Source organism: Enhydra lutris, unplaced genomic scaffold (assembly GCF_002288905.1).
Source record: "Enhydra lutris kenyoni isolate GAN:26980312 unplaced genomic scaffold, ASM228890v2 scaffoldscaffold93, whole genome shotgun sequence".
Lineage (NCBI taxonomy): Eukaryota > Metazoa > Chordata > Mammalia > Carnivora > Mustelidae > Enhydra > Enhydra lutris.
The window spans coordinates 2694628-2713236 of record NW_019154177.1 but is presented as its reverse complement, the minus strand read 5'-3'; the positions used below and the strand labels follow the sequence as shown (position 1 = coordinate 2713236).

General features: G+C 50.4%; 1 protein-coding gene across 1 annotated transcript; it reads left to right on the top strand.

Annotated features, from left to right (window-relative positions):
- Nucleotides 1-2604: 2604 nt before the first annotated feature.
- On the top strand, nt 2605-18408 carry LOC111162589 (endogenous retrovirus group V member 2 Env polyprotein-like). The gene is made up of 2 exons (XM_022527092.1): nt 2605-2825; nt 15988-18408. The coding sequence occupies exon 2, from the start codon at nt 16229-16231 to the stop codon at nt 17510-17512; it is 1284 nt and encodes a 427-aa protein (XP_022382800.1). The 5' UTR covers nt 2605-2825; nt 15988-16228; the 3' UTR covers nt 17513-18408.
- The last annotated feature ends 201 nt before the right edge of the window (nt 18409-18609 follow it).

Here is an 18609-nt window from a genome sequence, read left to right as displayed (position 1 = left end):
AGCTGAAGGATGAAGACACATCTTGGCCTGGCTCAGGTGTCCTGTCAGTAAACTGAGAGTCAGTACTCCATTCTGAGTATGGCCTGAGGTTTAAGGTCCCTACTGAGCAGGTGAGTACTGAACCAGGTAGATCCCCAGGTTCAGGTTCAAGGGGAAAAGCAGCACTTTCCAACTTTTTGACCTCAGGCTGCCTTTAGACATTAAAAATTATTGAGGGGGGTGCCCTGGTGGATGAGTCGGTTGAGTGTCCTACGCTTGGTTTTGGCTCAGGTCTTGATCTCAGGGTTGTGAAATTGAGCCTTTCATTCAGCTCCGTGCTCAGAACAGAATCTGCCTGAGATTCCCTCTACTTCTCCCACTGCCCCTCCTCCTACTCCTTGCTGTCTCTCTTGCTAAATAAATAAAATCTTAAAAAATAAATAGATAAAAATTATTGAGGACCCCAAAGAGCTTTTGCTCATTTGGGTTTTATCTGCCCGTATTTATGGCATCGCAGATGGAAACTGAGACATTTTAAAATGTATTTATGACATATTAAATAGCAATAATAAACCCATTATAAGTTAATATAAAAAACATGTTTTATGAAAATTGTTTCCAAGGCAAAATAAATTGTATTGAGAAGTGTGGCATTCTTTAAGTTTTCTACAAATCTAATATCTGGCTTTTACTAGAAGATGGGCTGGACCCTCACATGCGTGTCTGCACTGAATGTTGGGGTATCACAAGCTGGGTCATCTCTAGAAACTTCACTGTACACTAGTGAAAGAATGAGAGCAAAAACAAATAATATTATTATTATGTAAATAGTATTAACCTTGCAGACTCCTTGAAAGTATATCAGGGACCGCCACCTAACCCCCCGCCAAAATCTGCAAATCATAGGTTGAGAACCAGGATAGAGAATCCTGGGACAGAGTCAGGAGTCAGGTATCTAAAGTGATGGTCTAAATGGTAAGTAATCCAATTGTAAAAAGTAGGCTGAAACAAAGAATATTTAAAAACTTAAGGCAGTGACACATGGCCACCTTCTGGAAAGTACGGGGCACTGAACTAGCTGACTCGGTAAGATGCAAGACTGGGTTATGAACGTGGATGTGTTTTTATTTTTGGTTCTCTTGTTACAATATTGTTTGAACAGGTTTAACCAAAAACACAGGTCTGCAAGTCCAGTCGGAGAACCAGGGCTGCTCATGATTCAGCAGGCCAGGTCCAGAGACCCGCCAAGAGGGTCCTGGGCTTCGAGCAGGATAGAAATCAAATGTGAGCTGGGAAAAAAGTGAGAGCAGCATTTACGGAATAGTGTGACAAGAGTAGAGCAGTCAGAGTGTCTGGGAGACTGAAGGGAGTGTCCTCTTCCTATGGGGATTTATGTTGGAAAGGGGTCCGGGGTGCATGTTCCTTAAGGAATCTAGGGTAGGGTCCAATCAAAAGCATCAGGTGTTATTCCATAAATCACCAAAGGTGGGGGATGTTGACACCAGTGAAAACGGAGGTTTGTTTGGAAGCTAATGTCCTGAAACATTCTTCTCAGATGTTATCAGGTGTACAGGGGCCTAGGAGGAAACTCAGAATGATGCACTTTCTTGCCTCCCCCTTGGAGTGGGAACAGAGCTTCTTTGGCTCACTCAGATGCAAGGTGAGATATCGAACATGAGTACGTGGGGCCTGGCAGAGATGGAGCCTTCCTAAAATGCAGTCCTTTCAGCTTCCCTTTGTCACCAATAACTCCTGTGCTGATTTTGAGCAACTTGAAGCCTTGCAGTGTTCTGGCATTCTGTACAGTAAAGCTTTGAGCAGGTTTGTGTATCATTAAACGGGTTCACCTATGCCGAACTCAACCCTGACCGCCTCAGAAAGGTTCTGACTCTGAGAGTCGAGTGTGTGTTGGTGGAGGGAAGGGTGGGGGGGCTTGGGGGGTATACTGTGGGAAATCGCTTCTAAAATTAATAAAATCACTTGGGATAAGCATTTAAATTTCTCCAAACTACCTTAAGATGGGAAATGAGACAGGGGATGGAGTTAGGAGATGAGTCATGCGGGCGCCCCGAGCAGGTGGCCCCCAAAACGTTCTGATTCTTTCCTAGTCCTCAAGGAAGTCCATCACTTAAGGAGACCCTTCCTAACTTTGCCATTAAAAGTGGTCCCGAGATAGAATAGGGGCTGCATTCCGACCCCATCTCTCCCCTCACTAACCACAAAGCCCAAGGCTCCCAGCGTGTCACCTAAGAAGAAAAGGTTGAGCAATCTTTTTTTTTTTTTGAGCAGTGTATCTCATAGGAACGCGGAAGCACGACGTTTGCCAGAAAGAACTCCGCGGGAGAAACCGGCCTAAACCAGCCTGTGCCGCGGTCGACCCCGGCACTGACCCGTCACCGGCTCCTCCCTCTGTGGAATCCGAACACTCGCGGCGGCCGGGGGGCGGAGACCTGACATGCTAATGAGACACGCGGGGCGGGGCCTGTGCCGCCCGCTGCGCTGGCGCAACTTCGCGGCTCGGCGCCCTGGCAGCCGGGTGCCCTTTTTCCCCGCCTCAGCTTCCTTGCAGAGCGCCGGCTGTTCGGGGAGCCGGCGGGCACTTCTGCTCCCAGTCTCAGCCCCCAGTAAACGCTGCCGCATTTTTCTCGGCTTCATGTCAGTTTCTGTTTGCGCTGAAAGCCAAAGAGCCCTGCGGTCGGGAACGTATTCTGGCGACCACGCAGGGACCCCGAGAGAGAGCCCCGGTGAGTCCCCGAGGACCCAGAGCCGGCAGACGGCGGATGGAGCCCCTCTGACCCTTGGGACTGGTGAGCGGCCTGCAGCTCTAGTTCGGCGTCTCGGCGGCGGTAAGTTGTGCCTCCTGCCTCAGCGACTCTGCCCCCTCAGTCAGGCCTCGAGCACTGCTTCGCCTGTTTTGGCCCCTCGGTCGCTTGGGTTTGAATTTTCCGGCGGAGGAAGGTTTTTTGGCCTCGCGTTCCTGGGTCGAGTGTCCCCCGCCCCTTGACTCTCCCCTCCCTGATGTTGGTACCCCGCGGGTCACAGGAGGACCCTCTGGTGGGTTGAGCCTGGTCTGAGTGTCCCCTGACTCTCCCCTCCCCGTTGTTGGTCCCAGGTTGAGCACGACCTGAGTGTCCCTCCGCCCTCTGACTCTCTCCGCCCCAGTGTTGGTCCCCTGCGGGTCACTGGGGAACCCTTTGGTGGGCTGAGCCCAGCCTGAGTGTCCCGGGTCCCCTGACTTTCACCTCCCTGGCGTTGGTCACTGGTGGGTTGAGCCCACTCTGACTGTCCCCGTCCCCGTCGCTCTTAGCCCCTCCCCAGCTTTCCTTCTGGCTGGTCTTTTTCCTGGGTTTCTTTAAAAGTCCCATGGATTACATCTGCTAGTCAGCTTTCACCTTTTTTATGTCACCAGATTTGTTCAACTTCCCAAGCTGGGCAACACCTTAGATGTGATAAAGGACTCCCTTCTAGGAAGGGATCAATTTAAATTGGATGGTTTGAAGAAAAGGAAATTACTATTATTATTTTTAGCACTGGTCCCAATATAACTTGGGGGGCCAGGAATAGTGGCCCCAAAATGGATCATTAAATTTTAATACTGTCTTGCAATTGGGGTTGTTTTGCAAAAGATCTCAGAAGTGGAGAGAAATACCAAGACCCCAGATTCAGGGACTCTTGTAGAGTCTTTGGTAGAGTCTTGTAGAGTCTGTGGTAGGCTTTGTTGCTACCACAGGCACCCATCCACTCACTGCTGGGTTGAAACCAGACATTTTAAATGATCCCCTGTTCCAGTCAACTGGGACCTAGTGCTCCTTCACTGGAGTCCCCTCCCAACCCCCTCTACTCCTGCAACTTTGACTCAAACAACCTCCCCTCCCTCTCCACCAGCTCCCCACCTCCTTATTCAAATGGAGCTTCCACGCCCTCCTCTGGAGTGAGCCTCACTGGCACCCACAGCAGGACCACAGACTTAGGCCCCAGCAGGATCTGGTTCCCCTTGGGGAAGTGCTGTACCCGAGGGAGGGGTTCCTGTCTCTTTCTCCCTCACAGACTTGGGGCTATGTAAGGAAAAGTTTGGTCATTCTTCCAAAAAACCGTCTCCCATTTAGGGATGCATTTATTAAGTTAAATCTCACATCCCTCAGCTGACAGATGGCATCACAGTCGCGTCTCACTGTTGCACCCTAGATGAGTGGGACGAGATCCTTAGGAAAGCTGGGCATTCTGCTGACAGGGGTCTGCCAACCCAGGAGACAGAGCACTTTGGGTAGGAGGAAACGCTATCCCTGACTGGGACCCACAATGGGATCCTGAGGGCAGAACCGACAGGGTGCTGGTGAGGCCCTTTATTACCTGCCTTTCTGAAGGGTTGAGGAAGTGCATGGGGAAACCAGTTAGTTACGACCAAGTGTGGGACAGAACTCAGGAGGAGGATGAGAATCCCCCTGTCTTTCTAAACCAGGGCTAGAGGCCTTGCACGCGCGCTCACACACACACACACACACACACACACACACACACACACACCCCATGGGAGACCCAGAGGCAGCCGAGCCTTTTATCGTCCGGACTGCCTCTGATATTAGGGGGAAGCTAGGAAAGTTAAGAGGACCGCTCTCAGACCCTGCTCACAGCCTTGGTGGAGGAGGCCTTCAAGGTTTTGAATAACTGAGACAGGACAGAGGAGGCCAATACAGACAAGAGGTTAGTGAACAAGGCACAGATTTTGGCTTCCCTGGTACAGCCGCCACTTGGGGTGACTCCAGGAAGCCCAGAAGACCACAGCCTGAACCATCTGACCAGAGCAGAGGCAGCCTGGATGGAGAAAATGTGCCTGTGGCAGGTGGGAAGGTCAGGGGAAGGGAGTGGGCCCCATCCTGGCCATTCTCTCAGAAGTGGGGCCACCCCACCACAGAGAAGAGGCCGGAGGACATGCCTAGCTCCCATACCCACTGGGCCCCTCACCATCACACTGGTGGAGCCCGGGGTCACTTCTGATGTGGCAGGTGGGAAACTAAATTCCTGGTGGATATGGGAGCTGCCGCCTTTGTCCTGCCTCACCCTGTTGGCCCCTTTATAACTGTGACCATGTGGGGACTGGGATGGACAGATGGACGGACGGACAGACAAATGGATAGCCAAAGGTAAGACAGCTTAGTCCCCTTATTGCCTGCGGGGCCTGATCCAGTGTTTTTACTCATTCCGTTCTGAGGTCCCTGCTGTTGGGGAGAGATCTGCTAAACAATTCTGGAACCACAATTTATCTTGAAAATGGTGATATTAAAATGGAGATAGAATAGAAACCAGGAATCCATCCATGGGCACTGCTGAATGGTCCCAGGTTTGAGCCCTCAAATATTGCTCTGAGCACAAAACCAAGGAGATCCATTTGCATGGGATATTCATGTCCGGGGTAAGGTAAAAATGTCTCCTCCAGTCAGATAAAGTTAAAACCCAGTGCACGCTGTCCTTGGAAAAAACAATACCCCATAAAATAAATCTTTAAGAGGAATCCAGCTGGGGCGCCTGGGTGGCTCAGTGGGTTAAGCCGCTGCCTTCGGCTCGGGTCATGGTCTCAGGGTCCTGGGATCGAGTCCCGCGTCGGGCTCTCTGCTCGGCGGGGAGCCTGCTTCCCCCTTCCTCTCTCTCTCTGCCTGCCTCTCTGCCTGCTTGTGATCTCTCTCTGTCAAATAAATAAATAAAAATCTTTAAAAAAAAAAAAAAAAGAGGAATCCAGCTGTTAATTTCAAAATTTCTCAAATATGGACTATCAAGCCTTATCAAGCCCCATGTAATACCTCAGTCCTCACAGTGAGGCAGCCCAGTGGACAATTTTGCCTTATACAGGATTTGAGGGCTATGAATCAAGGAATTGTTCCCACACACACAGTAGTACCCAACCTATATACTCTGCTTACCCAGGTTCCCAGCTATGCTTGAGTTCTCACTGTCCGAGACCTAAAGGATGCCTTTATTATTATTATTATTATTATTATTATTATTATTATTATATTCCTTTATGAGGAGAGTCAGTATTTACTAGCCTTTGAATGAAAAACACCTGGTACTCAAGGGAATGCTTAGTACATCTGGACTTTAGAGATCACCTATTTGGAAAGGTACTGGCAAGAGAGTCAGGACGGGAATTAAGAGTGAAACATGGGATCCTCTTACGGTATGATGGTGATTGGTTCATAGCCAGTTTGACCAAGCAGGCCTCTGATCAGAATACTGGAAAAACCTTAAATTTTCTACTAAGGGAGGATATAGGGTTACCCCATCAAAACAAAAACAGGGCCAGCATTTGGGCTTCACTCTGATACCAGGCCGTGGATCCCAAGAGGACCATCAGCGCCTTGTCTGTTCCCTAAACCAGAAAGTGACTCTGACTTTCTGGATACAGCTGAGCTCTGATTCCTTAATTATGGCCTAACGGTGGAGCCCCTTATAAGCCTTGAAGGGGGGAGAAAGGGGACCCCTACAAAAGACTGATGTTAGTGGGCCTTTTTTTTTTTTAAAGATTTTATTTATTTATTTGACAGAGACCACAAGTAGGCAAAGAGGCAGACAGAGAGAGGGGGAAGCAGGCTCCCTGCTGAGCAGAGAGCCCGATACAGGCTCCATCCCAGGACCCTGGGATCATGACCTGAGCTGAAGGCAGAGGTTTAACCCACTGAGCCACCCAGGCACCCTGTTAGTGAGCCTTTTTAAAGCCTTAAAAACCGAGTTGGATGAGGCCCCTGCACTGGGGCTTCTCAGTTTGGATATGCCTTTTACCTGTATGTCCATGAGAGGCAGGAGATTGCTTTGGGGGTCCTAACTCAAAAGCTGGGCCCTGATCAGAGACTGGTGGCCTATTTTTCAAGATAACTAGACCAAGTCACAAGGGCATAGCCCAGCTCCCTTAGTGAGTGAGGCCTCAAAGCTGACCCTGAGTCACCATCTAACTCCCCATCAGGTTCAGACAGTATTAGAAATTAAAGGACACTATTGGCTGACCGGAGGAAGGCTAACTAAGTATCAGGCCCTCTTGCTAGATAGCCAGATGTTATTTTTAAAGTATGCCAGACTCGACCCTGCTGCACTGCTCCCGTCTGCAGAAGATGAGGGTCTCCAGCGCCCGTGTGTGGAGACGATGGAACAGATGGAATATTCCAGCAGACCTGACTTTCAAGACAAATCCCTCGATCGTCCAGATAGGGTTGAGGTGGAAAGCCCACAATGGCCACCTCGCTGAGATGAAAGGCCGCCGAAAGTGACATGGCATTTCTCCACCAAGTCAGTTCTGCATAGCTCTAAGAACTACCACGAGACTCCTGAGCCAATCAGCAGCGAGAAACCGCAAAAAATCTCTAGTTTACCTATAAATGACTGTCCCAACAAAGGCCGGATGCTCAGACTTTGGGAAGGATCCCGCTGAGCCCACCCGCGTTCATAAGCTGTGTTCTCCCATTTCTCCGCGTGCCTCTTGAGTTTCCTTGGTCGCCTCAGATTTTCCGCAACATTTGGTTCCCTGACTGGGAAACTCAACCATGCTGGCCCATTGTGCCACCGGTGTGGGACAGGAGACAGGCTGCGGAGGGCAACGGAGCACCTGCCCTAGGGTTTAGGTGCACCCTGCTGATTTCAGCAGACCCAAGGCTGGGTTCTCCCCAACAGCCGTGGCTTGCCTCCCCCCGCCAGACCAACAGCAGGAGACTGGGGACAACTGACTAGATCCACCCGTTGAACCAGGGAAGCCCCAGGGCCACTGTCCAAGCCAGACCCACCCCTGTGGGTGGAACAGGAGACTGATCACCTCCCATCAGTCCAGGATACCCAAGGGGGGTGTCCAGCCTGTTTGAATCTGAAGAAACACTTGTATGTATGAATGTGTCCGTACAGCTCCACAGCTTCCGCTATGGAGTCTGAGTGGGCTGCACCCTGAGCCTCGCGGAGCGTCATACAGTGTAATGGTCATCTACTCTATGGAGTAGCCTGTCCCGGGGCTTATATGGATAGACCTTAGCTACGACGCTCCTAAGTTCCCGCGAGGGATGGGAGCAGGACAGCAGCTGAAAGTACCCTACCCTTTGTTTGCAACACTTCATGATGGATGGGAAACCCAGCAAACCCGTTGTCTTAGATTGCATGCTTAAAAACTTCAGGAAAGGCTTTAGTGCTGACTACAGGGTACATATGACCCCAGGAAAACTGAGAACCCTATGTGAACTGGAGTGTCCCACTTTTTGATGCTGGCTGGCCCTCAGAAGGAACCTTAGACCTCCCCACCGTCCAACGCATTTATCTTGTAGTCCCAGGAAACCCAGGACATCTGGACCAGTTCCCATACATTGATTCCTGGTTAGAGATAGCCAGGACCCTTCCCGCATGAGAATGGTTCTGTGCCAATGGCAAGGGACAGTACAGGATTCTCGTGACACAACCGACTAAAAGCATCCGAAATAAGTCTATACATCAAGGGCTCCCACCACTCTATGGGCCTCCGACCTCTCAACTGCCTCAGCCCTCCCAACTGCACCTGAAGTGGAACCCAACACACCACGACCTTCCGTTTCATCATCAGGCATACCCTCTCCACCTTCTCTCACTCGTATGCCGTTAGTTGCCCCACCAGTGGCTCTGGCTCCACCAACAGCAGCAATTTCCCCACTGCCTCCGACTCCCCAGATGCCAGTAACCCCGCAGCCAGCACCAGCCTCCTTGCCAGTTCCTAATGGGGACCCCTCCCCAGACTCTTTGCTGACTGTTCCTGATGAGGATCCCTCCCCAGAACGCGAGCCATGGAACATCAAACGTCGCCTCCGAATGCGATAAATTCCCACTTACCAGATGCCCCTCCAAGAAACTCAAGGTCCTGACAGAATTGGAGTAGATGGCACCCCCCAACCAGGCAGACCCATTATCTACTACCAGCCCTTCACCCCCACAGACCTGAACTGGAAGCATAACACTTCTGCCTTTTCAGAAAAACCACAGGCAAGGATCAACCTTATGGAATCCATCTTCCAGACCCACCTACCAACCTGGGAAGACTGCCAGCAGCTTGTTGAACACGGAGGAAAGAAAAATTCTCCAGGAGGCACGTAAATGGCTCGAAAAGCTGGCACCATTGGGCTCCTTAAACGCAGAGGGATGGACCCAAGAGTCTGCCCCGGACAACCGGCCCGGCTGGGACTTCAACACAGAGGAAGGCCGGAATGCCATCAAGTGCTACCAAAATGCTATCCTGCGGGGCCTCCGCCAGGGAGCCAAAAGGCCTACTAATATATCAAAAACAGCTGATGTGACTCAGGACAAAGAAGAGGTTCCCGGTAATTATGATGAGCAGCTCTGCGAGGCTTTCCACATGTACACTCTATGTGATCCAGAAGCACCAGAGAATCAACGAATGGTAAATGCAGCATTTGTGGCTCAGTCAGCCCCTGACATCCGCCGCAAACTCCAAAAACTTGAGGGTTTCGCTGGGATGAACATCACTCAACTACTAGAAATAGCAAACAAGGTCTACCGCAACTGAGACACTGAAGCCAAACGAGAGGCTGAAAAGAAATGAAACAAGTCACTCTGCTAGCCGCGGCCCTTCAGCAAGGCTCCCAACCACATGAAACAACAGGGCAATCAGAGACGCAACCTCAGCAGCGCAGAACCCTCAAAAGGGACCAATGTGTATATTGCAAGGAAATGTGGCACTGGAAAAATGAGTGCCCAGATCGAAAGCCCAGGTCACAAGCCCTCCACCCAACCCAAGATCCAGGCAAACCAAGGTCCTGACTTCATCGGGCTGGCCAATATAGATTTAGATTCATGGAGACCAGGCTCAATGATACTAGGCCCTCCAGAGCCCACAGTTAATATGAACTTTGGGGGCCAGAAGATCACTTTCATGGTTGACACCAGAGCATAACACTTTGTAGTGACCACCCCAGTGACACCCCTAACAGGATGAACCATAACCATCATGGGGGCCACGGGATCGGACCACAAGTCAACCCTTCTGCCAATCGCGGACCTATAAACTAGGAGGACATATAGTCTCCCATGAATTCCTATATGTCCCAGACTGCCCAATACCGCTGTTGGGAAGAGACTTACTTTCAAAATTACGGGCACAGATTTCTTTCGAGCAGTCAGGACAGGCCACCATGAATCTAAGCCCCACCAAGCCCTGGATTATCATGTCCCTAAACACACCCCGATGAGGAATGGAGACTATTTGAACAAGACCATCCTGAAACCAGCCCTGAAGCTTTCCAGACCGCAGTCCCCAGTGTATGGGTAGAAGATAACCCACCCGGGCTTGCTGTCGGCAGGCCCATTATTATAGAACTAAAAATTAGAACTCAACCCCAATAGCAAAGACAGTATCTGATCTTGCAGGAAGCTCAGTTGGGCGTACAGGCTCATCTGTAGCGACTGAAAAAGGCAGGCACCCTAATTGAGTGCCAATCCCCTGAAACACCCCGCTGCTCCCAGTCAAGAAACCTAATGGTGACTACCAACCCGTCCAGGACTTGCGTGCTGTAAATCAAGTTACTCAAACTGTATATCCAGTAGGCCCAACCCCTACACCCTTTTAAGCCATATCCCACCAAACGCTGCCTGGTTCACCTGCCCCGATTTAAAGGACGCCTTCTTCTGCATTCACTTGGCCCCAGTAAGCCAGCCCCTATTCACCTTTGAATGGGTTGATACCAGCACAGGGTGCCAGACGCAGCTAACCTGGACCCAGCTCCCACAGGCTTCAATAACTCACCAACAATATTCAGTGAAGCCCTGGCCTCGGACCTGGCTGACGTTCCCCGAGACCAGACTGGTTGCACAGTCCTCCAGTATGTGGACGACTTTCTCATCACCAGCCCCACTGAAGAGACTAGCCATCGGGAAACGCTTGACCTCTTATAACACTTGTCGAAGAGAGGATATCGAGTCTCTTGGGAAAAGGCTCGACTATGTAGACAAGAAGTTAAATATTTGGGATTCATAATAACTCAAGGGAAGCGAGCCCTCAGCATAGAATGAAAGGCTATAATAGCTAGCTTCCCACAGCCCACTGCTAAGTGGGACCTATGTGAGTTCCTGGGAGCCACAGGATTCTGCCGGATCTGGATACCGGGGTTCTCAGTCATAGCCAGGCCCCTGTACAATCTGCTAGTGGGACTTGGAGACACAACCTTTACAATGGAAAGGCACACAAGAAAAAGCCTTTAAGGAACTTAAGGACCTACTTGGAAAAGCTCTAGCCCTGGGCCTGTCTGACACCGGAAAACCTTTCTGCCTATATGTCCATGAAAAGGATAAAACAGCCTTAGGGCTCCTAACTCAGCCCATAGACCCCTGGAGAAAGCCAGTTGCATACCTGTCCAAAAAATTAGATCCCATTGCTTCTGGATGGCCCCCTTGCCTGCAAGCCCTGGCAGCTACCATACTTCTTATCAAAGGAGCTGACAAACTCACTCTTGAACAGCAGCTAACGGTAAAGGTTCCCCACTCAGTAGTAACTCTAATGTACGGCCAAGGTCAAAAACAGATACCAAATGGCTGGCTCTCTCAGTATCAAGGACTACTCCTGGAAAATCTCCACATTACCTTGCAGACTGTACAGGCTCTGAGCCCAGCCACATACCTTTTGACGGCAGAAGGAGAACAAGAACATAACTGTCTGGAAATCATTACTGAAGTATACGCCACCCGTCCGGACCTCAAGGACTCCCCTTTAACAAACGCTGACCTCACCCTATACACTGATGGCAGCAGCTTCCTGAGTAATGGTTCAAGGAAAGCGGGTTATGCTGTCACCACAGCCACGGAGGTCCTGGAAGCTAAAGCCCTCCCTGCAGGATGGTCTGCTCAAAGGGCTACCTCTGGGCCTTAATATGGGCGCTTACATTATCGAAGGACAAAAAGCTCAACATATACACAGACTCAAGATATGCCTTTGCCACCTTACATGTGCACAGGGCAATATACAAAGAAAGGGGTCTCCTGACATTATTAGAGATGATACAGGCCCCCCAAAGCCTAGCTGTCCTTCGTTGTTGGGGACACCAGAAAGGGGATGATGAGCCTGCCACCGGGAACTGCCGAGCTGACCAAGCGGCCAGGGAGGCTGCACAAAACAGACAACCTGCCACCATAGCTCCCGTCACTCCCTCCCTGCAAAATCCCACATTACGTGGCTGCTGAAGATAGTTGGGCCAAGACCGAAGGAGCAGTCCAGCACCCGCAAGGATGGTGGATCCTCCCAGACGAGCGATTGTTCCTTCCCGCGGCCCTCGCCCCTCATGCACTTGCGGAACAACATTCAACCTTGCACCTGGGAAAAACAGGACTGGAAAAACTTCTGGCAAAACACTTCTACATTGTCAGACTGGCAACACTGTGTAAGTCGGTCATGGACCGTTGGGTCACTTGTGCTAAACATAATCCAAAAACGGCCCACTCTGCCCCTGGGCTACAACACATAGGGACAGCACCCTTTGAAGATTTAGAAGTAGATTTCACCGAGATGGTCCCTCACCGAGAAATCAAATGTCTCTGTCCTAGTCTGCACCTTTTCAGGATGGGTTGAAGCCTTTCCCACTCAAACTAAAAGGGCCAGAGAAGTCACCAAGCTACCGCTCCAGGAAACTGTCCCCCGATATGGGATTCCGCTCACCATTCACAGTGACAGTGGCCCTGCTTTCATCTCAGAAGTTCTACGAGGACTAACTTCAGCCCTTAACATCTCCTGGAAACTCCATATGGCCTATCAACCTCAGAGTTCAGGGAAAATAGAGCGCATGAACTGTACCCTAAAGGAAACCCTCCAAATTACATGCTGAAACCTCCCTGGGTTGGACAGAGTTACTCCCCTTAGCACTCCTCCATTCCTGCTGCATTCTACAGAAACATGGATACTCTCCTTTTGAAATACTCTATGGCAGACCGCCCCACCTTATTAATCCCCACCCTCAGCAATCTCAAGGTCTTAGGGGATACACATCTCCAAAGCCAACTAAAATCCGTAGGACAAGTCCTTACAAAACTACATGCCCACCTGTTGGCGAGAGCCCCTGTATCACTAGGAACTCCCATCCATTCCTTTCGCCCTGGGGATGAAGTCTGGGTAAAAGACTGGAAACATTCACCCATCCGTCTACTTATAACCCCTACCGCCCTCAGGGTTTCCGGCCTCACACCATGGATCCACCACTCATGAGTAAAAAAGACCAATCCAGAACAGATCTCTTGGACTTCACATCCATCACCATCAGACCCCCTAAAAGTTACTCTCAAAAAGGGCCCCCAAAGTACCGGACTCAAAACTGGGGAATCCAGTGTGGAGTAATACTTATTCTCCTCCTGGCACCCCTAGAGACTCAGGCCAGTATCCATGTCTGGACACTGACTAGAGAATGGGTGGGGCCATCCAGGGGGCAAGGGAGGAAAGAAATTGTTATTGCCAACCAGACCACCTCCCCAACCCAGCGTCCTACCTTCCAAGTACCACAGTGTCAGCTCCTGCCTTGGCCCTGGGCAAGCCTATGTCGCCCTGGGGACAATATACACATTTGTCCAGGAGACAACGGGATGTGGGGGTAAAGCAGATGGCTTTTGTTCCCGATGGGGATGCGAAACTCTCGCCCCCTGGACGGAAACGGACTCACATCTCACTGTTTCCCCTCTTGAAACTGGAAATCCAGCAGCAACTCTGTCTTTCACTCCACGGCGGTGCAAAAGTGCTTATTGGGATCAACAGAGGTCCTGGGGACTCCGGCTGGATGTCACGGAAAGGACCCAGTGGCCATACTTTTCACTCAGACATAAGGGGGGACGGACTCCTATTCCCTCCTGTGCTCCTCCTGGTCCCTCTATTGCTAACTATACTCGCCAATTCCTAAATACCACCTGCCACTTCTGGCTTCATTCTACGTCTTCTCTTATAAACACTGCTTGCTGGATCTGCCTCCCCTTAACTGATTTAGGTTTTGTCGGCATTCCTGTTCCCCCTGGATGGTTGATGCCCAACAGAACAGATTCCAAAACTTTCGGACCAGTATAGTTAAAAAGAGTTCCATTAACCCCAGCACCCAATCTCACTTGTTTCCTACCTCCTGGTCTCTCTCAGACCCAAGATAAATGCTGCCATAAATTTACGGCCCCACTCTCTTATTGCCCCCCACCCCCGGCATTTTCCTTTCCTGCAATGGCCTCCTCTTGAGGTGTCGTAATACTGACAGAACCATTTCTGGTCGCATACTTGTCTTCTCGTCTCCTGTTTCACTTTACTCGGACTTGAAGATCCAAACCTGAATAACCTCTGGCATACGGGACCAATGGGCCATAGCATTACCTTTCCTGAGAGCCCGAAGCGAGGCTCGATCCCAGGACCCTGAGATCATGACCTGAGGTGAAGGCAGCGGCTTAACCCACTGAGCCACCCAGGCACCTGAAAGATTTTATTTATTTATTTGATAGAGAGAACAAGCAGGGGGAGCAGTAGAGGGACAGGGAGAAGAAGAAACAGACTCCCCGCTGATCAGAGAGCACAATGCGGGGCTCGATCCCAGGACTCTGGGATCATGACCTGAGCCAAAGGCAGACGTCTAAGGGACTGAGCTGCCCAGGCGCCCCCAATCAGCTGGTTAAACAGGCCACCTGAGCTCAGGAGCCAGCTCAGATTACCACCATGAGTTCCCCAGTCACCCTCAGAACCCCCTGATGGAACAGGAGGAGGCGAAGAGATACGAATATACAGAAAAAAGCCCTGGCTGGCTTATGAGAGAAGACAAATTTCTCATTCCCGAGGCCCAACAGTAAAAGCTCATTCAACATTTCTATGATGTCACCCATTATGGAAGAGACCTCCTATAGGACTTGGTGTGAAAGGTCTTTTCAGGATAGGGACTTAGACTATAAAACAAGTTACCCTCGCCTGTGCCTTAGGCACCCAAAGCAAACCACAGACCCATCCAATCAGCCCCCACTTCTTACACCAGCCCAACACCAGGGGATGTATCCTGGGGAAAATGGGCGAAGTAGCGAAGTAGTCTTTAGTCTGCTGCACCATGAGCCGGCCACAAATACCACCTTGTGTTTGTTGATACTTGTACTGAATGGGTAAAAGCCTTCCCCACCTGGTATGGGAAGGCAATGGAGGTCTATAAATTCCTCCTAAAAGAAAGTTCCCCAGTTCGGGCTCTCCAAGTCTGCAAAGTGAGAGACTCCTTTTACAGCTGAAATACGCAGAGCCTTTCAGCGGCCCTGGGAATAAATTATAAATTGCATGCTCCCTGAGCCCCCTATTCCTCAGGCAGGTTGAAAAGATGAATCATGGGGTGCCTGGGTGGCTCAGTGGGGTAAGCCTCTGCCTTTATCTCAGGTCATGATTTCAGGGTCCTGGGATCGATCCCCTCAGCAAGGAGTCTGCTTCTCCCTCTTTCTCTCTGCCTGCCTCTCTGCCTACTTGTGATCTTTGTCTGTCAAATACATAAATAAAATCTTTAAAATAAAATAAAGAAAAGATGAATCATACCCTAGAAAAGACTTGAGGAAAAGTGTCAAGAAACTCATGAGCCTTGGGTCCAGTTGCCTCCTACCGCACTACCCAGGATTGCCACAGTCCCTAAGACTAACCTAAGACTCAGCCCATTTGAAAGGACATGGGAGACCCCTCCTCACCCCCAATATTTTACTGGTTGGGAACATAAGCCAGAGCTTGCGTCATTTTATTTGGGCCAGGTGCAAAAAGCCATTGTGGATTATGCTAATTACATGCTACCAGCACCCCCTAGAGGTCATTTAGAAGTGACCCCTTCTCCCCGCCACCCCAACCTGTGCAAATTAATCCAGGGGATCAGGTCCTCCTGAAAACCTTGGAAGGAGGGCTCCCTGGAGGATCAGTTGCTCCCCAAGTGGAAAGTTCCCTATTGACTGATTTTAGCCACCCCAAGAGCAGTTAAGCTGCAAGGAAACCCTAGCCGGGTACATCTTTCTAGGCTAAAACCTTTTTCTCCTGGACATCCTCAGAAATGCCCGGAAGGCCCAGAACCATCTGACTCATGTGAGCCTGTGGAAGACCTCAAATACTTGTTCAAGAAGCGACCCTCAGAGTCAGATAAGTGTTTAAACCTTGGTGGTTTGGTTTGCTGACGTTGCTTTTTGTTGCCTTTGTTTTACTTTTCCCTTCTCTGTGAGTACTGTTTTGGGTCATCTCTCCTCCCTGGGAAAGACCCGTTCTGCCCCTGCGGGGTCTAGAAGATCAAAACCAATGATGAGACTGATGAAGTGGACTCTTCTCTTGGCCCTTCTCCCGGGGATGAGTTGGGAAGAAAACAACAAAGGCGGGGAAACCTGGAGAGAAAACGCAATTGTCAACATTTCTAGCATTGTGGCCTCAGGAAATAACCTCTCTGATTGTTGGATCTGTCATCCTCCCCCACAAGACGGGGTTCCGAAGCTCCAGTTTGTACCTGTCAATGAGGATATTACTCTCACCTTGACTTCTGGTCCTATTAGGAGCACAGCCCTTCTAGTAGTAGAACTCGATGATCGCGATGATATGAAGTGTGTCGGGCTTACAGACTCTTGGAACCAAACCGGTCTCCAGGTTAAGCGGCCTCTTCTCTGTCGAGAGCAAGGACAGCCCTGTTGCCCCTGCCAGACACACACTTGCCTTACCAATGTGGGAAGCTTGCCCTCTATTTATCCTATGTCATTTTCCTCTTCAAGCTCTTCATGTACTCCCAACCAGACCCACTGGTGTGTGGACTCCTCTCTTCTCTCCCAAGGCGACCAACCTAACTTCTCCTGTACCTACTGGAAAGGAATAGCAACCCCTTCCTGGAGGCTCACCTATCAGACCCCATCTGCCTTCAATAGCCAGGAGGGAATAGAAGAGGATTCAGACCTCGGTGGGGGGCCACTGGATGGAGGGCCTCTGTCCCCCAGATGCAAGAGTACACCTAACTGGGGTCGCCTTTTACGAAGTTGGTTTAACTCCTCTTCACCCCGCCAAGCTTGTACCCCACCAGGGTATCTGTTTCTCTGTGGTACCCCCCAAAATAAGCTACCCTACGAAGGGAGCCCTAATTCCTCCTTCTCCAAGCCTCTTCAGGCAGTGGCCTATTCGTGTGTAGATAATGTTCACTTCCAGGGAGAATGCACTTTGGGACGATTGGGCCCTAAAGGGTTAGGCGCCACTATATATAACATCACCTCTCAAACCAGACATAAAAGAGCACTTGGGCTTATCTTGGCAGCAACTGGAGAAGCCATAGGACTGGCTGCCCCCTGGAGGGGGTTTGCTTATCATGAAACAACCTTAAAAAACCTTACCCAGCTCATAGAAAACCTGGCCACACACACTGGTGACAGCTTAGAGAGCCTCCAGGAGTCCCTGGATTCCGTGGCTAATGTACTTGACACGCGGTTAGCTCTAGATTATCTTCTGGCCAAACAAGGGGGTGTCTGTGCGGTAGTCAACAACACTTGTTGTGCCTACATCAACAGCTCTGGGGAAGTGGAACCAAACGTTCAGGAGACTTACAGATGAACCAGATGGTTGCATGGGTTCGATAATCACACTGCCCAAACTATGGGACGCAGGCAGAGGCTCTCTGCCTAACATTGTGTGATTCCTCCCTTTCCTGGGCTCTCTTGTGGTCATCATTCTTTTGTTATTATTCAGGCCCTGCCCCTTTAATCGTCTGTTTAAGTTTGTGTCTTCTAGATGACAGCAGTTTCCTGTGGAACTGTGGTAGCACAAGGGTTCCACATACCGGTCCCAAGAGGAGCAACGTCCCTATAGGGCGTTAGAGCATTTGGTGAGAGATTTGTACCCCTCCAGGTTAGGACAGGGACAACACCCCATTCAGCAAGAAGCAGTTTCAGAAGGTGAGACCTTCGGCCCCTACTCCCTAGGAATAAGCAGGGTAAAATCTCTCAGGGGGGGACTGAAATAGAATAGGGGCTGTGTCTGGGACCCTATCCCACCCTAACCACGAAGCCCATTGCTCTGCGTATCACCTAAGAAGAAAGAAAAGGCTGAACCAACCACTTGTTTTTGAGGAGTGTATTTCAGGGGTGCAGAAAGGAGATGTTTGCAAGAAAGAACTCTCGAGAAGAATCCAGACTAAACCAGCCTGTGCCGCAGTGGACCCCAGCGCTGACCCTCCACCTGCTCTTTCCTCCAACAATTCTAAAGACAGTCATAATACTCGGACAGTCCTAACACTCTTGGCCCCAGGATGAAGACCTGACATGCTAATGAGACACACGCTGCCTGTGGACGGAGTTACCCGCTGCGCCTACAAGCAGTTTTCTGTATCTCCACCCCTTCCAGCTGGGATGTCCCTGCTCTCTTGCCTCATCCCCTTTGCAAACTCCCAGGGCCTTTGTTCCCAGTGCTGCCTCCCCGGTACTGGGGCATGAGCCTCAATAAACACTCCCTAAATCTTTTCTTGGCCTTGTGTCAATGTCTGTTTTTGCTGAGAGCCAAACAGCCTTGGGGTTGAGAACAATCCCATCCAGTCCTCTTTCTTGCCTTTCTCCGGTCCCTATTCTCTGGTGATGTGGATGCCTTTTTACTTCTTAGTACAGGGAGGGTATTTTTCATATGGGAGATTTGCTTCCTGCTGTCAGTGGGATGGA